At 42.2% G+C, this 19,929-nt stretch overlaps 1 protein-coding gene across 1 annotated transcript in view; it reads right to left on the bottom strand.

The window, feature by feature from the left end:
* Nucleotides 1–19,929, bottom strand: part of ADAMTSL1 (ADAMTS like 1) — a 468,435-nt gene that overhangs the window by 30,693 nt on the left and 417,813 nt on the right. The window contains 3 exon segments of the mRNA XM_072860932.1: nucleotides 5,695–5,823; nucleotides 9,409–9,536; nucleotides 17,740–18,880. Coding sequence (XP_072717033.1) covers nucleotides 5,695–5,823; nucleotides 9,409–9,536; nucleotides 17,740–18,880 — 1,398 coding nt within the window.

Raw genomic sequence — 19,929 nt, 5'->3', positions numbered from 1 at the left:
AAAGTAGCGGGAAGCAGGCTGTAAAAGACTGCAGGGTTTTTCTCACCTTTGTCTGAGGGTAAATAGCATATGCTAATCTGGACCCTCCATGGCATACCCAGAGTACTAATCATTCCTGTCTGTGATGCTGTTTTCCAAAGGCTTACCCTTGTTTGTGTTGCTACAGCTCAGCTTTTTTAAAAAGGATGGGCTGTTGGCCTGTTTCTGACCCCCCCGCTGGGATAGGACCAGTACATAGCTCTCCATCTGGCTGCTACTCTTTGACCTATGTGGCATGGGTGGGCTGACCACCACTTAAAACCTCACTCTGATTTTTTCCAGAGCATCCAGGCAGAGTCCTCAGGGGAGTTCAGACAACCACTGGATAGCAGACAATCGCTGGATAGCAAACAACCCCAACCCTTGAATTTATTCAAGCCTGTGTGTTTATTGTGTTTCCATTGTGGGGAAAGGAAGTTTGAGAGTTGAGCTCTGGAGAGCAAAGGAGAGAAAATGGAGAGTCTTCCAGTTCTGCAGTCCCTGAGATGGAAACACACTCACATCTCAGCACTTGTCCTCCCAATGCCCACCTAGTGAAGGGATGATCCACTCTCTCTTGCAGTCTAAGCTACTTACAGTGCACAGGTTTTCACACTATGGCTATGGCTGAACTTGGGCATGGAAGTATCAAGAAATGTACCTCAGAAACAAACAATCACAAGACCATAAAATGATAAAGCTTTTTCCAATTCCAACCAGGGCTTATCCTCTTTCTTTGTTTTGAACACTAAAATTGGGTAGAGCTTACAAGTTTTTCTTGAAAATAAAGGAAGATAAGTGCAAATAGCAGGAGAAGAGGAAGGGATGAGGAGTGGTGAGAAGGGTAAAGAAGAAGGGACAGGGACAATGAGGATTTCATATGACCACAGTCCTCAAGAGCAGGGACTCAAATAAAAATAAATAAATAAATACAGAGAGACAAAGAAAACTAATTTGCTTCTTGCAGACAACTGCTCAGATAGTGTACACTTGTATACACTTCACTAGCAGAAGAAGCAGCAAGGGGTTAAAGTTAAGACCCTTTACTGTTGAGGTATTACTGTTGAGTTTAGGAAAGGTGCAGTGTACCTACAAAATGTCCAGCAGCTCCACAAAAACCTTCTGACTGCTACTCTACGAAGTGTGTTCTTCCTCTGTCTTTAATGTGAAGTTTCCACACTAACAGGAGATTATTTGAAATTAACCTGTACAGCTGTTCCTACAGTTTGGTTTAGGGAGGATAAGCAGTATTCGTCAGTGAGCAGCAGCTTCATTTTCCTTTGTGCTTCCACCTTTACTGACACATATAAGCCTCAAGACAGGAATAGGAGGCAGCCAGCACAGGGATGAGCAAACACATCATTGCGCAGCATTGCCGCAAGGGGTAGCAAGAGCATTTCAATCAGTTTTGTGTAACGGTGAATGACAGAGGACAGAGGGCTGAGTGTGTTTGCCTTGCAGAAACAATCACACAGACTGAAAGTCTGAGAGGTGCCAGCTGGAAACAAAACTCACTCTGCTGGGCAGGCAAGACTTCAGGTGGTGAATAGTTACCCAAATCTATCCTTCTTCAGCTTTCCCCTCCATTACTGTGCATATATCCAGCACAAAAAGGCTACCTGGGATATGCAGCAAGCAGAACTGTGGATGTCAATCAAGATAATTTTGCTAAACCAGGAGCTTTTGGGGAAAGGAAGCATAGCAATACAAGGATCTAGCAGTGGTGACTTGTTTCCAATGCCACAATATTCCAATGCCACTTGAAATAGTGACTTGCATGTCAGAATCTCGTATAGCTGATGAACAAATATGAGTCATAAAGCAAGGTAAGAACTAGAAAAATATAACCTCCAGCACATAGATGAAACACAGAGGAAAGGAATGTTTAGGAGAGTTGAAAAAGCTGCAAGCTGAAACATGAGAGAGAGAAGGATATACAGAGTGGGATGGTAAAATATTTTAAGTCACTCTTCCAAACCTGTTCTGACTCAACAGTGACTAATCGTACATGACATTTTGCAGGCAGGTGCCTCTGTTAGAAGTCTTATGGCCTGAAGGATACCATGGAGAAATGCCTTAAGAACGAGATTTTTTTAAATTGGTTCTTCCTTTCATGTCCAACTGTATTTTCAATAACAGCTTGGGCCAGATCGATTGAGGCTTCTGGTATGTGAATGAATATCTGCACAATTTAACTGCTGAAGTCAACAGAAAGCTTCCTAGTGATACTGATGTGATCCAAACTGCTCCCACATCCCATTTGGAAGTGAAATTGCCCACAGCAACAAATTGCCCACACCAGAAATGTTGCTGGCTTTCTGAAGATTGTAGAAAATCCTCCACTTGGCAGTCACAGGCATCTGCAAGACTCCTGAGTGACTTTTGGGTGGGAGTTCCCTTAGGATTAGTTTTGGAGAAGTGTGGGATTGCCCACCATCACCTAACTATGTTTAAAAAATGTTCTTTCACCTCTATAGACAAAGTGGCAAAGTTACGTCAAGTGAAATAAGGCTGATTTTCAAGCTTGAACAAAACCACACCATCACCTTTATGGTATAACCAAAATAGAGTTTCATCCTTACATAACTCATATCAGGGGCCAATTAAACTCTAAAGCATCCAGGAGGATTTTGTTTTCTCTTGTCTTACAGCTGATATCTATAGATTTCAGCTCAGAACACAAACTTTGACAGTGCTTGTGCCTTTCATAAGAAGTTAAAGAGCAATATAAAATTACTCCCGAGGCTCTGGTAATGTTCTCTTATCATTTATTTCCTGTTTTTAACAAACATTCTCCAGGCTTATCAACACCTGTCAGCAGCAAGTGTATATTTCTGTCCCTTTACAGCAACAGCAACTTTAGAAAATGTTGTAACCGATCCTTATACTTAATATTTCTCTTATAAATATTTTCTGCTGTCCTGCTGACTCTCAGTAAAGACATGTCCTTTTATGAGCCAAGACATCAAGATCCAATACATGCATGGTCCTATACTACAGACTATACAGCTCAGTGATAGCAACACAGCTTATAATGATGAGATTAGCAGGCACAAAATTCTGATCTGGACCTGAGCACTGAGTTGCTGTGCTGGTTCAGGGCATCCTGAAATGACCAGAGGGAAAGTAACAGAAGGAAAAAGGCTACAGTTTTACAAAGCTGTGTGAAAGAGTGTTTTCATCTAGATAAGTCTCCACATAATTTCTGGATATGTTAATTTGCTTTCTAATTATGTTCACTTCATTCTCGCACTCTAATTTATTTTTTATTATCAGATGTTATTGCATTAACCATTGCACATAAATTTACTATGATCTGATGGCCATTTCATTGTTAATGCCTTCTGGGGAACTTTGGCAAACTACATAGCTGTAAAGTTCATCTACTCTGAAGAACTCACTAGGATACGACACGTTTGCTGACTGAAGCAATAGTGCATGTTACTTTTCTCATCAGAATTGATTGTTCTAAGTAGAATGATCGAAAATATATTAAAAGGTTGGATAATCACAACGCTGATGCTAAAACAAAAAATTTGTGCTTACATTAGAAGGAAAACTATATTTATTGTCATGTTCTTTAACAGGCTTTATGAGATGGTGTATTTTTGAGGTATACATGAGACAGCTGATAGAAATCACTCTGTTCCTGGATCTCTTCCCATATGTAGCTTTTTAAAATTGCTGTTCAATTATTAACACTGTTTGTATGAAAATAGGATTCTAGTGCCTATAAAATATTTCTGCCCTCATTACTCACTCTCTTATTCCCTGTGTAACATCACAGCTTGTGGTTTATGACTTATCATAATTTCAACAGTATTAATCTCTGGTGTCAAACATAGTTGACATTTTCTGTGGAGGCAGTAGCAGAAGATAAACACCCATGAAGAAAATTATGGTTTAAGCAAATTTCTTCTGTATCACAGAAGAATCAAAAAAACCAGTAATGCTACTAGATAGCAAAAAGCTTTCTTCTGGGAGAGAAGGCAGTGATTCTGCTGTGACACTGCTAAAATTTTCCATTGTGAGCGTACATTGTCATAGTAGGTAGGCTTCATAAAATTGCTAGAGATTATTTTCCTCTCAGAAAAGGCACTGAATCTGTGCTCCTGACATGCTGTGCTCCCCTCTGGCTCCCTGATGCCAGAACAACTCTGGCACTTTCGTTCAGCCATGTCCTGCTCTTTTCATGATGTCTTTATATTGAAGAGAAATGGCTGCACTTCTTAAATCAGCAATCACTGTCTACATCTGTGGGGCCTCCCCATCTGCAGCTGAGAGAACCCAGAGAGAGAAATCCAAAATAATTTAGGCTTATATAATACTTAGTCTCTTTCACACACTATCAGTGCAGGTGGCCATGCAGGGGCCTGGGGAAAAAGAGTACACCTTTCATCTCCTTCTTCCTTGAAAGACACTAGACATCAGTCTGATTGCAAGGGATTGTCTAGTGTCTATGTTGAGAGGGCAACAGAATTACTAAATTTACTCCTTCATGAACCAGTAGGAAAAGTGATACTGTATTTCTCGTTCATTAATCCCACTGAGAGTCATTAATAAATTGGGGTCCCAGCCTAGTGTTTGCGCAGCTATTGGTCATCTGTCCTTTAGCAAAGCACCCACAAATAGTGAAACTTGAGCCAAATACCCTTTTTACTGAAGAATTTGCATAGGGGTGTGGTTGGCAGCACTTGAAGAAGGAAAACTGACAACCACTAAGTCCTTAAAGTGAGGAGGAAGCATAAAAAAAGCAGAACATTTGTATATTTGCAGTGCAGATGCTTATTTAGAGTAAACTGATGTAGCTGCTAGGGACAAGAAGCTAAAGCAAGGGTCTAAGGGACTTCATACAAGCCTCCACTGCAGATATTTGTGTAATACTCAGCATGGCTCACTTTGTGTTTTATAAGCTGCTCCCTTCCCCTCCTGTTCCCCCCTCATACTATGCATGAAAGTGTAATGAATCAAAGGCCTGGCCCTGGGTCTTTAGAGATTTCCCAGCTCTCTCTCTTTCCTCACCCCTCCTCCCCATACCAACACCATTCCCACCAACAGCCGTAGGACTGCAACATGCAGATAAGGTCAACCTTTTTTGGTCACCATTGGAAAGAGGCAAACATTTATTGTAAGACTGAGGGACATTCAGTCTCTGGAAAACAGTTTCAGGGAGAACCCTGTTTCAGCAGAATTCCTCTGAATTCCTGCACTACCAAGGTGAGAAAAGAAAAATAAGAAAAAGAGTGTGCTAACATGCCCTTAATTTGAAAAAACAGAGTTTGGCAGGAAAAGAAGGAACTAATGAGAGTGGACTTCGAAAACCCTGTCAATGAGGAAATGAGTCAGTCCATACTTGTATATTCTTACCAAACATCCCCAACAGGTAGGAATGTGTATCAGTTTTTTTGTATCCACATCACACCGTGTATCTCTAACAAAGGTGCCTGTTGTATTGTTCCAGACCAATTTTCTTAAGCCACTACACTTTCCTTGTTGGTATTGATAAAAGGAGGACAATTTCTATGCTAAGAATTAATGGAAGCAATGAAGTTTGCCTGAGTCCTAGGAAGACCTTGCAGTTTCACCCAGCTGCACCTGGAGACACCAATTTAGCAAAGAACCCCACAGAAATTTATAGCTGAAGGCACCTGCATGGGAGACCAAGTAATTTCTCACCTGCGACCTGGCAGCTAATGGTAACATTTGCTCTCTGGATTGTTTTCACTGTGCTTCCAATATCAACAGTGACAGCAGGCGATTCAGTGTTGATCACAGTAGCTCTTGATGCCTTTATCAATGGCTTTCCTGCATAAAAGAAGCACCACAGTTTATCAGACCAAGCACACTGGACTTGCATGGGACAGATATCCTGGGACACTCTGTGTGAAGGTACCTACACAGGACAGGTGGATAAGGGAAAATGCTGGAGTATGAGGCCACCTGTTCTTTATAATTTTACAGTGTCACCAAATTCCATGGGAAAAGCTGTCTTGGAAAAAGAAAAAGCATACTTAGAGCAGAGGCAGGATAGCATTAAAGCCATATGGACACACATGAGGACCAGCTGAATCAATAAACACCAGTACAATTGGAGCTGCAGCAAGATGTTTGCCTGGTACTGCAACCAAAATACCACCCTTTGCCAAAGGGCAAACAGGAAAAAGAAGCCTGAGTGATGGCTACAGGCACAGTAATAGTGCAAGAGGTTTAGAACAACATGCAAGCTGTTTCTACACCTTGATCATGTTTTCTTTAACCTACAGTGGAAACACTGGGATTGGGAAGACCAGACCATAACCAGAAAGTTTTCTCATAATGGCTAGCGTAAGAAGATGAGAGACATAAGCCCTTTTATGTCAGATAACCTGTTGTGTTTTATCTAAAGCCTGTAGGAACAGTGTTATGCATTAACATTGTTTATCTCTAACAAAGATACCTGCTTTGCCTGCAACAAACTTTTCAAATTGTTTTCAGTGTGCTTCCAACATCGGTTACAGCAAGCAAGTGGGTCAAGGTCTTCCCTTGCTATTGTGCCTGTCTATGTGGGATTAGCTATGGAGTTATCCACCACTGGGGGCTTGATGAGCCTTCTGCAACTCCTTTTGTAGGGGCACTGTAAAGGCATGTAAAGGCACTGTAAAGGCATGTGACACAAAACAGTTCAGAGATACTTGGACTTAGCTCTGAGAGAAGGGAGTGAAGCAGCAGAGCTGACAGCTGGGTTAAGGCAGCTCCCTGTCCCAGCCAAAATTGTCTGCAGGCAGGATGTTGGGAGGAGGGGCAGAATATGACAACATAACTTTAAATAGTATGGGACTTGGGAGTTTTTGACTCAGTGTTGTATTTTCAAACTCATCTTTATAAAAAAATCTATAAACACTTTTTTTCTCCCCTTTAAATAGATGGTCAGATACAAAACAGGTTCAGATACCATCATCTGCCTTCAGAAGCTGTAGTTTTAGGCTGATGTCTACCACTGGCTTCATTTGTGTGTTAATCTGGAGGTGACCAAGGAAGAAAAGATGGAGGTGAGAAAAAGAATTTGCTTTCACTGAGCTCATGGAGAGTCCTGAAAATTTAATTCAGCCCTAACTATAAATTGCTCCCTATAGCTATATTTCCAGGGCTTTTAAAAGATGCCCTTGATCTGGAATTCCTGTCATATCAGTTTGGGTTTTGGTTTTTGTTTTGTTTTGTTTTTTTAATTTTTCTTTTGGTGCTTTTAATGCCTAAGAATAGCAAAGTAAAAGATTACATTTTATTGTTGAAATATCTCCAAAAGTTTTGATGCTTTGTGGCAAAGCCTAAAGAAAAGAAAGAAAAATTCTTCAGCTATCCGTCATCCTTTTATTTTCCTGATTGGTTTCCACAATCTCATAAAAAGATTAAAAATCTATTAGCTGTTCAACCCATAAACGAGTAGCAAACCATTGAGAAAAATGGAAACATATTCCACTGTCTTTTTTTCCATGCATGTGTTAAACTAATCAGAAAATTCTTCAATGAAATAAGCTTTCGGCCTGACTCCTGATCCCTCTAAAGATCGTCTCAGCTTTCCAGTTTTTTTGGAGAAAGTACTTCCATTATGCCAAAAAGGTTGTTGCTTTGTTCCAAAAACTGCTCAGTATCTCATTTTGATATTTATGGCCTCATTATATAAGATGTTCAGCTCTTTGCCTTGGATGTGAGATGGAAATGTATACCGGTTCCTAAGCAGAGTTCAGTTTGAGTCTGGGATGCATGAATGTTAATTCATCTAAAAAGGTTAAACTACAGCCTTGATAATTAATGATAATAAAAAAGTGAATAGCTTTCCTGTGCCACATGTATACCTAATACTCAGTCTATTTTTCTATAGCTTCACACAAAATTGTCTCCACAAATTACGTTGTACAAAGACTATGACTTTTAAACTCACTGGAGCAATATGGACAGAATAGCAGTTTTGACTGATGATTTTTTAACCTCATGTTCAGCTTCTTACTGGTGCAACACAAGAGGTTTACTGTGGAGTTGGTCCTTATAAAACACTATACTGTCTTAGCAGCAACACCACTGCCCTGCTGCCTGGAATTCAGCAAAGATATTCCTGATCTGCAGTAGTGTAAAAAGGGTCAGTCTCTTTGTTTTTGCCTACATGTAATATGTAGCTTTGATGCAGATCTTCCTTTTGCACCCTGGGGTATTCAGCTGTTCTCCTTCTAAGGGACATACAAGGTCTCTTTCCAGTTGGTTTATGGATCATCAGAGCTTCACTGCTGGCCATTGCTTAGATTTGCTTTATCTGAAATTTCTCTGTGTTTGGTGTAAAAACCTCATTCTCATTAACAGCTATTCCTTCCTCTAATCATACATGGATACACTGGCAGCTGATGGTCACTGCCTGCACATTGGAGGCCTTCAGATGCTTCCACACTCTGGAACAGTGAAATGGAGAGGTCTGATAAATCAATAAGCTTTCTAACATTCCAAATGTGTTTCTTTTTGCCTTTGTGATAAATAGGATCCTCCTTCTCTAACACCTCTCTGCCTCATCACAGTCCTTAGCTGTCTCTTCTGTCTCTTCATCTTACTCAACAGGTCCTCATTCACATTTGCTGCTCTGTCCTTCCACTAGTCCTGACGTGGTTCTGAGCCTGCTGACGTTGCCTACCAATGAACCTTGAAGAAGCTGGATTCATGCACTACCTCCCATTTCCCTTGGCTTTTATTTGGGTGAGTTTTCTTTAGAACTGAAATCTAAACTAACAAAGGATATTTAGTCTGCTTTAGAACTCAACCGTTACTAGAGAAATATAAACAGAAGTTAATTTTTTGTGAACCTCTATTTGCCAGCAATTGAAACAGTGTCAGCCATGCTTGTGCCACAATGGATCAAATATGATACAGGGCTTGATCCCGCAAGGGGCTAGCTCTTTAGCTCTGGTATTTTTCAGGCTTGCCTAATGTACATCTGAATAAGTCCTTCAATCAGTCTGTTAGACTTGAAGAGACCAGTGATAGGTTTAAAATGAAGCATAGGAATTAGGAGGCTTGGACTGCACGGCCCAATACAGGCTGTGAATAATCAGGATGACCACTGTCTCGAGAGCACATCAGATGATTATCACGCTGCATTGATCAGCTAATCAATGCAGCACTGATTGTTCTGCATTGATCAGCTGCATTGATCTCTTGCAGAAATCCACAAATCTCATTAACTGTCTGTGAGAGTTGGACTATGCCTCAGGTTTTTCCAGAGCTCGCACCCTGTGTTTTCACCAGTGTACCTCTGTTGATCCACCTTGCCCACCCAGCATCCACAGCCACTTGTTCCCCCACAAACGATTTCTGTCCAGAATCACACAAGTGGCAGGGATCATCCTGCAATCACAGAGAGTGAACTGTTACCTGCTAGAGTGACAGCAATGGACACAGCGTCAGATCCCAGGGCATTGGACGCATTGCAGGCATAGAAACCCACATCAGCTTCCACGGGCGCTAGAATCTGCAAGGAGTCATCAGGCTGAAGTAGCATCCTGGAGTAAAGCAGAAAGAAAGGTGTAATAGTCTCTTAGTTTATGTGAGCATGAATATATTTACTGGGATTTTTTCAGGTTTAGGTAATTTTTTTCCAGTTCACGCCTTTAGGTTATATTTAAAAATCTATTAAGAAATTTAAAGTCTTACATTGAGACTTTGAGCTGTGAGCTGTGATTACTTAAATTTTAGTCTCATTCCCAGTTCTTCTACTGCTGATATGTGTATTAGAGGAAGATTGCTGAGTACTTAGGACATCTGCCCATGGTTTGTGAAACCTCCTCCTCTGCTGTGTCACTTCCTGTATGATGTTGAATGAGCTGCCCAGCCTCCCTGCCCCCCCAGTTCTGCAAAGCAGGAGTAGCAATAGTAAAGAAAAAGCCAAATTATTGCAAGGGAAAAATCATGAAACCTGCTGAAGTTAGGCAGAAAGAAATGAAGTGAACCACAGGCTCAGTGGAAAAGCCTGAAATAAGCTCCAAATTCTTTGATTGCTGGGCAGTTTTTACAAACTCAGCTGTTTTGTTGCTCCCCTAATAGTCAGTGAAGACAGAGAGGAATACTCAGCTCCTCCTTGGGCTGAACCAACTGCTTCTTTCCTCTGCCAGTAAGAGGAGCCTACTGTGATTTCAGTGTACTGCCCATGGTTAAATGGGATGAATATGGCCTTAGAGCTTTTATGAACTGCTTTTTTCACAGTCTGGTTTTGCAGTGGTATAACTCCATCAGGTCCTGATGTATACCTGTTTAAGCAAGAATTCAGTCCATGGGCTCTTGGCAATGCTTATGTTCCCTTATTTTCAGCACAGTATACTTCGTGATTATTGTTCCTTTCTCTTAATTTTTTGGCCGAAACTGTTGATAAAACCTAATGATAAATTACTTTTGCCATCAGCAACTTTCAGCAGCTGTTGTACGTAAACTCTTAGTTGAGGCAGTGATTGACAGTGACAAGGGTGAAAGTGGGGGAGAGATATGCCTGTAAAACACATGCAATAAAAGTCTGCTTGCAGATCCTGGAGATGATGGTTTCTTTCCACTCCCAACCCCACAATGAAAACTATTGTCTCATGGACCAAAAAGCAGCAGATACTTGATCTTGCGCAGCACTGTGGGTGGTAGATCTCTAAACCAAACCAGATTGGGGCCACCCATCAAAATCTATTACAGGAAAAAATCCAGAGTTAAAATTCTTTTTTGACCCTTTTTTGAATAATAATAATTATTATTAATAATAAAAGGAAAGAGCTGCCTTTTGTCAACCGTTTTGCAAGTGCTTAGAAAAATGCACATTTGCAAAACAAACATTAATCATTTTTAAATTGTATCTTTGTTTGCACAGCAAAAACCCCCAATGATTGAAAGAATTCCCTCCACACTTCTGCTTTCAAGGATCTTTTCTTTCTTACTACTTAGTCATAAACAGGGTAGATTTTTAGTTAGCCACTGCTAACAGTGCCAGCAACTAACAAATTTATTTACTTACAAAACTAGTGTTAGCATGCATCAGTATCTCATCTGTAAATTTTTTGTTTAACACTGACTGGTTCAATCTCTACATGTAATTCATTACAGCTTCAGAATTTGTCCCAAATTATATTAGCATATCACAGTTAAAAGTTGTGTGTGTTCTGCCTGCATGTGTGCAAATATAGTATGTAGGCTGATCAGTCAGTCCTACATCAAACTAACACGTACAACCTCCTAAAAAAAAGTTTTAACAAATGTTTCTATCACCTTCAGGTTGAGGAAAGAGCTTGCTTAATACTGCACCTTGTAAAACACAAGGGATCATATTTGTTTGTTGTTAATCAACTCTGCTCATGTAAATCTCTCTTTGTCAGTATAAGTCACCTCAAGATAGCACAAATATTTTTAGAAACAGAAGTAGGCCAGGTAGGTGCCTTTAAAAAAAATAAACTCCAATGCAGCTACGTCTTCCTATTTTTTCAACCCAAGTTTTAATGTCCTTCTCTGGAAACAAAGCTAATGTCCTCTTATTTTCAATAATTCTTTCTGTTATTTGTGTGTCACAATTTGGCATAGCTGCTTTTCTTGAAAGCAGATCTTTTATTATCCCTCTTTGTATAGAATGATTTTGGCTGTATTCCCTATTTGCTCGTAGATTGCTATTTTTGTTAGGTATTGAGTTGCTTGTCAGTGGTGAAAAAAATACCAGCTGTAGCAATTATTTCTGTCAGCAACATGTCTTCAGAATCTTGTTTATGGACTTAAAATAATACAGCTTAATGTTTAATCAGTCTCATCTCAGTTGCTCCACACTGCATTGTCTCTAAGACAAAAAATTATTTTACAGGACCTATATCAGTGACTAATTCAGACGGCACCTCGCAAACACCTAATTCTCTATCATGTACTCTTTACATTCTGCTTCATGTCCATTTATAAAATACATTTCTGTTTTAGCAAAGTTGAATTATCAAGTACCAACGGGTTCCCAGTGATGGAAATTACAGCATACTTGGAAGGCTTACTAAAAAATGCATAAATCCCTCAAAGATTTTTCACTTTTAAAATTGATTCCTAAGGAAGTTAATCTGAACTTTCTTTGAAATAAAACATTTTCCAACATTTACAGAAGTCTCCAGATGTTGGTATAGATGCTAGCAGGCTCTGAAACTGCACTCAGAACCCATGCTGGCGTTAACCTGACACTTTAACCTTAGGAGAGAGTATGGACGCTCATGTTAAATATGCACTCAGGCTGAATATGCAGACTCAAGTCAAGGATCTTTTACTGGAACCACACAGATATTTTCAACTGCTGCAGCTTTTTGTATCATATGTTTTCATTCTATTGAGTAACTGAAAACCAACGCTTTTTTGGGGCCTGTGTTATGTCTTTTTGTGACAGTACCTAGACTAAAGCTAAAGAAAGTAACTTTTGCAAGTGGAGCTATGTAGTAGGAGTCATAAACACGTTTAGGTGGATGGCACAGCTCATGGAAGGAGGCAATGGGAATAGAGCCTTTCGTTGCTACATCACTGGTCCAGACAAAATCCACGGCCACAGTGCATGAAAGTGAGTGCCTTTATCTCAGTATTTGGTAATACACAATAGAGATAGCTATCACCCAACCTAAAACCAGCAGCCTACACTCTAAAAATCACAATACAAACCAGACACAAACCAGAATCTCAGTATACTCAGTAGGGAATGAGCTGAGGGACTTCAGCACAACTCTCTGACCTTCCTCACCAGAAGTGTCTCTCTTTGATACTGGTACAGGAAGGCCCATCTATATTAATTTTCTTATTCCCATTAAGACAGAGGTGAGCTGGAAAACTGGTTTCTCTCCTCCATTCAGTGGCTGGCAAAGTATGAAGAAGACAAGCTGCAGAGCTGAAAGACAGCTCAAACTTACCAAACACCACTGTATGCAGATGGACTTGCAGTTTACAGCAGTACACTGTGAGACTGCTTAAACTGTGGCTTTAATTTACACAGCTGACTGGCAGCCAGCAAGAGCATTCTGAGCCAAAGCCAGAATACTGCTGTTAAGACCCCAGCAAAACATCCACAACCCAATTTTTATATGCACCATGATTTCTAAGCTTCCATTAGCTCCAAAGTTACAGATGCTGAGTATCTCTGAAGCCCAGAGCACTGCTCGTTTCCTCCTCCACCCACCAACCTGGAGGAACCATAAGTGATGAGTACAGAAGGAAGTTCATAAAGTGGAAACTGCCTCAACCTTTAAAGAAGAGTTGTCAATGAATGACGCTACTAACTGGCAAATAAACTGTACTTCCCTCAGTCTTTCTGATAGAAATTTTGAGCACACATGTTGCCTGAAAACTCAGAAATACAACACAGCATTTAATACTATTTCAGCCAAACTGAATGGGGAAAAAAAAAGGCTGAAAGGCGTTGTAAAATTAAAAAAAAAGAATCCAAACTAAAATTTCAGAAATCGTAAGACTCTTTTATTGTCAGTTAAATGAATCTGCCTGTTGCTACACCATGACTGCTTATATGGTGTGAAATAAACTTGTAATTTTCTCATGAGTGTAGTGTCCAGCATTAACCACATGTGGACTTTATGTAACCTCCATTCCCTTTCAAGCATACCACAGAAATCACAGTCATTTCAAGTAGAGAAAAAAAAAAATCCCTTAATGGCACAATTCCAACAGGATGTAACCACGGGCAATGAAAATCTATACATGAAACTTTTGGGGGGCCATGAAGATATTTTCACAGGAATATAGCCAAATAAAGAGATACTATGGGCCCAAGTCTTGATTAAGACTGCATGTGATTTCCACAAGAGATACATTCTTGCTCTTAGTATCTCCTCCCCCTGCAAAAGTTACTATTTTTTGTGTGAAACCTAATGTACTTACTAGCCTTCAGGCACAGAGAGAGAGACAAGAACCAGGAAATTCAGTACATTAGAGAAAATGACGATTTTGGAGTGATTCAGTTGCCAAAGTGAGCAGGAGCTAATAAACTAATTGTATAACTATGCAGAAGTAGCAATTGTACCTAAATCAAGACTTTACTGGATGATCCACAGGCACCACACTGGAAATTAATTTTTGCCTTGACTCCACCTTTTCCCATTTCCCAAGCTGACCTTAGGACTAAATACAGACGTCTTAACTGAGGTCAGAATCTTGTTCAGAAAAAGCTGCTTGCAGATCCCTGGACTGCTTTGTTGCACCATGTTGGTTAATGTAACTGCCTCTTAAACTCTCAGCCTATCCTTACATACCGCTTTCTCACAGAATAGAACCAAAACATAAAATCTCAAGTATACACATCAGCAAAATGTATGTTATCAACAGAGTTAATGTATAACTAGCATTGAAAATAATATCTTTTTGTGTGCTCTTGGACACAAATTAATAATATGGAGTGATAGGTAGGTAAAGGCTACCTGAAGGAAAAACAGCATCCTTTCTGTGGTACACTGATAAAAGCATTTTATTACTCAAGTTCTCAGGCTACACGTGGGGCCAGCACACTGGAGTTTGAACAGATGAGGATGCACCAACTCACATCAGAAGACTAATGCTTAGAGATCAGTGTGTTGAGATGATAGCATAGTTGCAAATAGCCATGAAGTATGGTTCCACCGTTTCCAGCCTCCACCGGAACATACACAGGGAATGGTGATTGTAATACCCCCTGAGCTTTATACTGGGGCAGTTTTACACACAGATACATGTGTGGAAGGCAGAAGCCTCACTTCCTCCATCTTCTATATTCTATAAGCAGCTGGGAGAAGCCTCACAATCGCTAGCCCTTGTTCTTGTGGGGGACTTCAACCTACCAGATGTCTGCTGGAAATACAATTCAGCAGAGAGGAAACAGTCTAGGAGGTTCCTGGAGTGTGCGGCAGATAACTTCGTGACACAGCTGGTGAGTGAGCCAACTAGGGAAGGTGCCCCGCTGGACCTCTTGTTCACGAACAGAGAAGGACTTGTGAGCGATGTGATGGTGGGAGGCCGTCTTGGGCAGAGTGATCATGAAATGATAGAGTTTTTGATAACTGGAGAAGCGATGAGGGGGTCACCTTAGACTTCCAGAGGGCAGACTTCGGCCTGTTTAGGAGACTGGTTGACAGAGTCCCCTGGGAGGCAGCCCTAATGGGCAAAGGAGTCCAGGAAGGCTGGACATTCTTTAAGGAGGAAGTCCTAAAGGCACAAGAGCGGGCTGTCCCCAGCTGCCGAAAGACGAGCCAGCGGGGAAGAAGACCGGCCTGGCTGAATAGAGAACTCTGTCTTGAACTCAGGAAAAAGAGGAGAGTCTACAACCTTTGGAGGAAGGGGCAGGCAACTCAGGAGGACTACAAAGGTGTAGCGAGGTTGTGCAGGGAGAAAATTAGAAAGGCCAAAGCCGAGCTAGAGCTCAATCTGGCTACTGCTGTAAAAGACAACAAAAAATACTTCTTCAAATACATGAGCAGCAAAAGGAGAGGTAAGGAGAATCTCCAGCCTCTAGTAGACGAGGGAGGGAACACAGTGACCAAGGATGAGGAAAAGGCTGAGGTACTTAATGCCTTCTTTGCCTCAGTCTTTAATAGCAGGGCCAATTGTTCTCTGGGTACCCAGCCCCCTGAGTCGGAAGATAGGGATGGGAACCAGAATGGAGCCCCCATAATCCAGGGGGAAATGGTTAGTGACCTGCTACACCACTTAGACATCCACAAGTCTATGGGGCCTGATGAGATGTGCCCGAGAGTACTGAAGGAACTGGCAGAAGTGCTCACCAAGCCCCTTTCCATCATTTACCAGCAGTCCTGGCTAACTGGGGAGGTCCCAGTTGACTGGAGGTTAGCAAATGTGACACCCATCTACAAGAAGGGCCGGAAGGAGGACCCAGGGAACTACAGGCCTGTCAGCCTGACCTCGGTACCTAGGAAGCTGATGGAGCAGATCATCTTGAGTGCCATCACACGGCACATAGAGGATAACCAAGGGATCAAGCCCAGACAGCATGGGTTTAGGAAAGGCAGGTCCTGCTTGACCAACCTGATCTCCTTCTATGACAAGGTGACCCGCCTAATGGATGAGGGGAAGGCTGTGGATGTTGTCTATCTAGACTTCAGTAAAGCCTTTGACACGGTTCCCTACAGCATTCTCCTGGAGAAACTGGCTGCTCATGGCTTGGACGGCTGTGCTCTTCGCTGGGTAAAGAACTGGCTGGATGGCCGGGCCCAAAGAGTGGTGGTGGATGGAGTTTACTCCATTGGCGGCCAGTCACAAGCAGTGTCCCCCAGGGCTCTGTGTTGGGGCCAGTCCTGTTTAATATTTTTATCAATGATCTGGACGAAGGGATTGAGTGCACCCTCAGTCAGTTTGCAGACAACACCAAGTTATGCGGGAGTGTTGATGTGCTTGAGGGGAGGAAGGCTCTGCAGAGGGATCTGGACAGGCTGGATTGATGGGCTGAGGCCAATTGTATGAGGTTCAACAAGGTTCAGTGCAAGGTCCTGCACTTGGGTCACAGCAACCCCATGCAACGCTACAGGTTTGGGGAAGAGTGGCTGGAAAGCTGCCTGGCAGAAAAGGACCTGGGGGTGTTGGTTGACAGCCGGCTGAATATGAGCCATCAGTGTGCCCAGGTGGCCAAGAAAGCCAATGGCATCCTGGCTTGTATCAGGAATAGTGTGGCCAGCAGGACTAGGGAAGTGATCGTGCCCCTGTACTCAGCACTGGTGAGGCTGCACCTCGAATACTGTGTTCAGTTTTGGGCCCCTCACTACAAGAGAGACATTGAGGGGCTGGAGCGTGTCCAGAGAAGGGCAACGAAGCTGGTGAAGGGTCTAGAGCAGAAGTCTTATGAGGAGCGGCTGAGGGAGCTGGGGTTGTTTAGCCTGGAGAAAAGGAGGCTGAGGGGAGACCTTATGGCTCTCTACAACTACCTGAAAGGAGGTCGTAGTGAGGTGGGGGTCGGTCTCTTCTCCCACGTAACAAGTGACAGGATGAGAGGAAATGGCCTCAAGTTGCGCCAGGAGAGGTTTAGACTGGATATTAGGAAATTTGACTTCACTGAAAGGGTTATCAAGCATTGGAACAGGCTGCCCAGGGATGTCGTTGAGTCGCTATCCCTGGAAGTATTTAAAAGACATTTGGATGAGGTGCTTAGGGACATGGTGTAGTGGTGGTCTTGTAGTGTTAGGTTTACAGTTGGACTTGATGATCTTAAAGGTCTTTTCCAACCTATACAATTCTGTGATTCTGTGGTTCTGCTACCGCAACCATGTCAGACAGACCCCGCTGGAGCATTGTGAGAAATGCAATTCATATCTCCATTAGAGGATAATAGTAATAATCAATAATCAATCTTCGTATCTCAAAACCAATCTTCATAGCAGAAACCTCCACCTTCAGATGGGAAAATACACTAAGGCTCCCAGTCTCCAGACATGGAGTGTTCTGTTGACTGCATTAGGCACTTATCTACTTTAGTACTTTACAAACTCTTCTTTTTACTTACTGAAACAGAAGTAAAGCCCCTGTTTGCCACACCAGACTGACCCAGCATCCAGACCTTGCTGAAGAGTTACAGTGCCCTGTTTACCACTTCACATATGTTAGCCCTTCTTTCTGCTATGAAATCAGACTACAGCAAAATATGGTTTTGTCCATGGGACTGACAGGCAGTAAAACATGGAAACTGAAGAGTCAAAATATCAATTATATTCTTAAAAGTTAAATAGTACGTTTTACCTATCATTGTATTTCACCTCCTCTCCATTCTTAGCCCAGGTGATGGTGGGCTTTGGGTTTCCCACCGCTTCGCAGTGAAGCAGCACGCTCAGTGTGCCACTAGCTAGGACCACTGTCTGTCCCAGGTGGGTAACAACCTCTGAAGCAGAAAGCTGTTGCGCTGCTGAAATCTTTCGGAGGATGGCAGGCTTTTGATGGGGTCTGCGCAAGCCATTTGCCAGGTCTACAGAGGTGGGAAGAAATGCTTCAGCAGATGATGTCCTCAGGGAGCTGGTAAATCCAGAAACATGCCTGTGGAGAGGATACTCCACCGAGGCTGAATCTACTCTTCGACTTGACGCTTTGAGGACAGATTCCTGGTGCTCCAAGTGGCTCTTGAAAACCTCGTGAGCCAGCTGCACAACAAGCTGCTCAGTGTAGACATCTTTAAGCTCCTCAGGCTGTTGAGACAAGTTCCTTATGATATCATCCAAACGTTTCTGCTCTGTGACCATAGTAAATGGCAGGTTATACTCCCGGCTCTGGTCCTCCTCTGAGGATGCATTTCTCTCCGTGGACTCCTGGGCTTCCCAGGACTCCAGATTTTCCCCTGGCCAGCCCCTGTGCTGTAGCAGCCTTGAGACAATATCGTCATACCAGCTGCTGGGGTCAGCAAGGTGCCCTCTCTTTTCAGCCTTGCTCCCATTGAAGAGAATCCCGTTGATGTGTTTCTCCTGTGCTCGCAAGGCTTCATTTAAGCTGGCCTTTCTCATGGACTCTTCCTCCCTAATACCAGTTGGCTGCCCAGCAATGATCTTCTTGTTGCTTCCAATTAGTTTAATTACAAAATGCTCCTGGGCTGGCCCTGCTGTGCAGGTGTATGTCCCAGTGTCTGAAGGCTTCAAACGATGGATTTTCATGTACCCATAGGGTGCAATGGTGATGTGAGCTGAACTGACAAGCCTCTTGTCATTCTTCTCCCAAGTGATCATTGATTTCCGGAACCTCCGTGTGGGGCATCGGAGAATAACGGAGGTTTTGGGCAGCAGGTAGGCATACCCACCCACAATGAAGTGTAGCTTCTTCTGCTTCCTTGTCTGGATGTAAACTTTCTTTATGGCCATAATGTGGGGGCTTTGTTTATGAGCTGGCCTGTTGTGCCCTGAAATATCATTAATATTATTAGTATGTGATAGCAATAAACAAAACAAGCAGTTTACATTGGTGCTGGCAGCATTCGACACATTAGACAGTAATGGGAGAAACTGGCCACCAACTGCTGAACATTAAGTTGGAGCAATCAAAATAAGAGGAATGACAGGGTGCACTTTAGGGATGCAAAAGTAGTCTCGACCAGGGTACATGCAGAAACCAAACAGCCAGGGATAAAAGCTTTGTGGGAGGGAGAAAACTTGAGTGGAAATGTAGTTCTTGTTAAAGTATTTAAATGAAGATTGTTGCTTAATAAATACATTGAAAAGACAAGTGTTTACCATCCAAACCCTCAAAGGCAACATGATCTTGCAGGTCACAGCGGTAAGGAAGAATGAAAGTGCTGCAACCTCAGGAAGTCATGTTGAACAGAACAAAACTGTCTGGACTAAGCTTAAAAACGTGGTAAATACTATTAAAATGCACTAGTTCAGTGTGTCCTTCCAGTTTCCAGATGTCTATGACAGAGATTTTTGTTATGAAGCACTAAATAAAGCAGCATAGGTATATTATTAGTAAATACCATGCAACATTTGGTCCCAGCCTTGGTTCTGAATGTCATATCTCCTTTTCTCCCTGACATACCCAACATTTAGCAGTTTCAAAGTTCATAGCTTTAAGCTGAAGCTAGGCTCACTTTCGAACTTTCACGTATCCAGTTGGCTTACCGCAAGTGAGCGAAGGGCATACAGAGAGACTACCGCTCTTGTGAAGGGCAACAACAAATGCATGAAATACCAACATAAAATACATCTAACTTATGTTGCGTGGGTCATTAGAAATCCCAGGTCATAGACAGTTCTGAATGTCATAATGAAATAATATGTTTTTAAATGATCTTCAACAAAATCCCTTATCAACCATTTTCTTTGCAGCTGTTCTAACAGAGAGTTTATTTGCAGCTGCCCTCAGGCTGCTGTGCTGTATCTCTGAGCCTCTACATTCCAGCTGTGAAATTTAGGTCTAGATTTGGGTCAGAATTTTGAGCCAGTTCTTCCA

The sequence above is a fragment of the Ciconia boyciana genome, chromosome 4 (genome assembly GCF_034638445.1).
Source record: "Ciconia boyciana chromosome 4, ASM3463844v1, whole genome shotgun sequence".
NCBI classification, from domain to species: domain Eukaryota; kingdom Metazoa; phylum Chordata; class Aves; order Ciconiiformes; family Ciconiidae; genus Ciconia; species Ciconia boyciana.
Note: the sequence above shows the minus strand (reverse complement) of the source record. Positions and strands in the feature narration are given on the sequence as shown.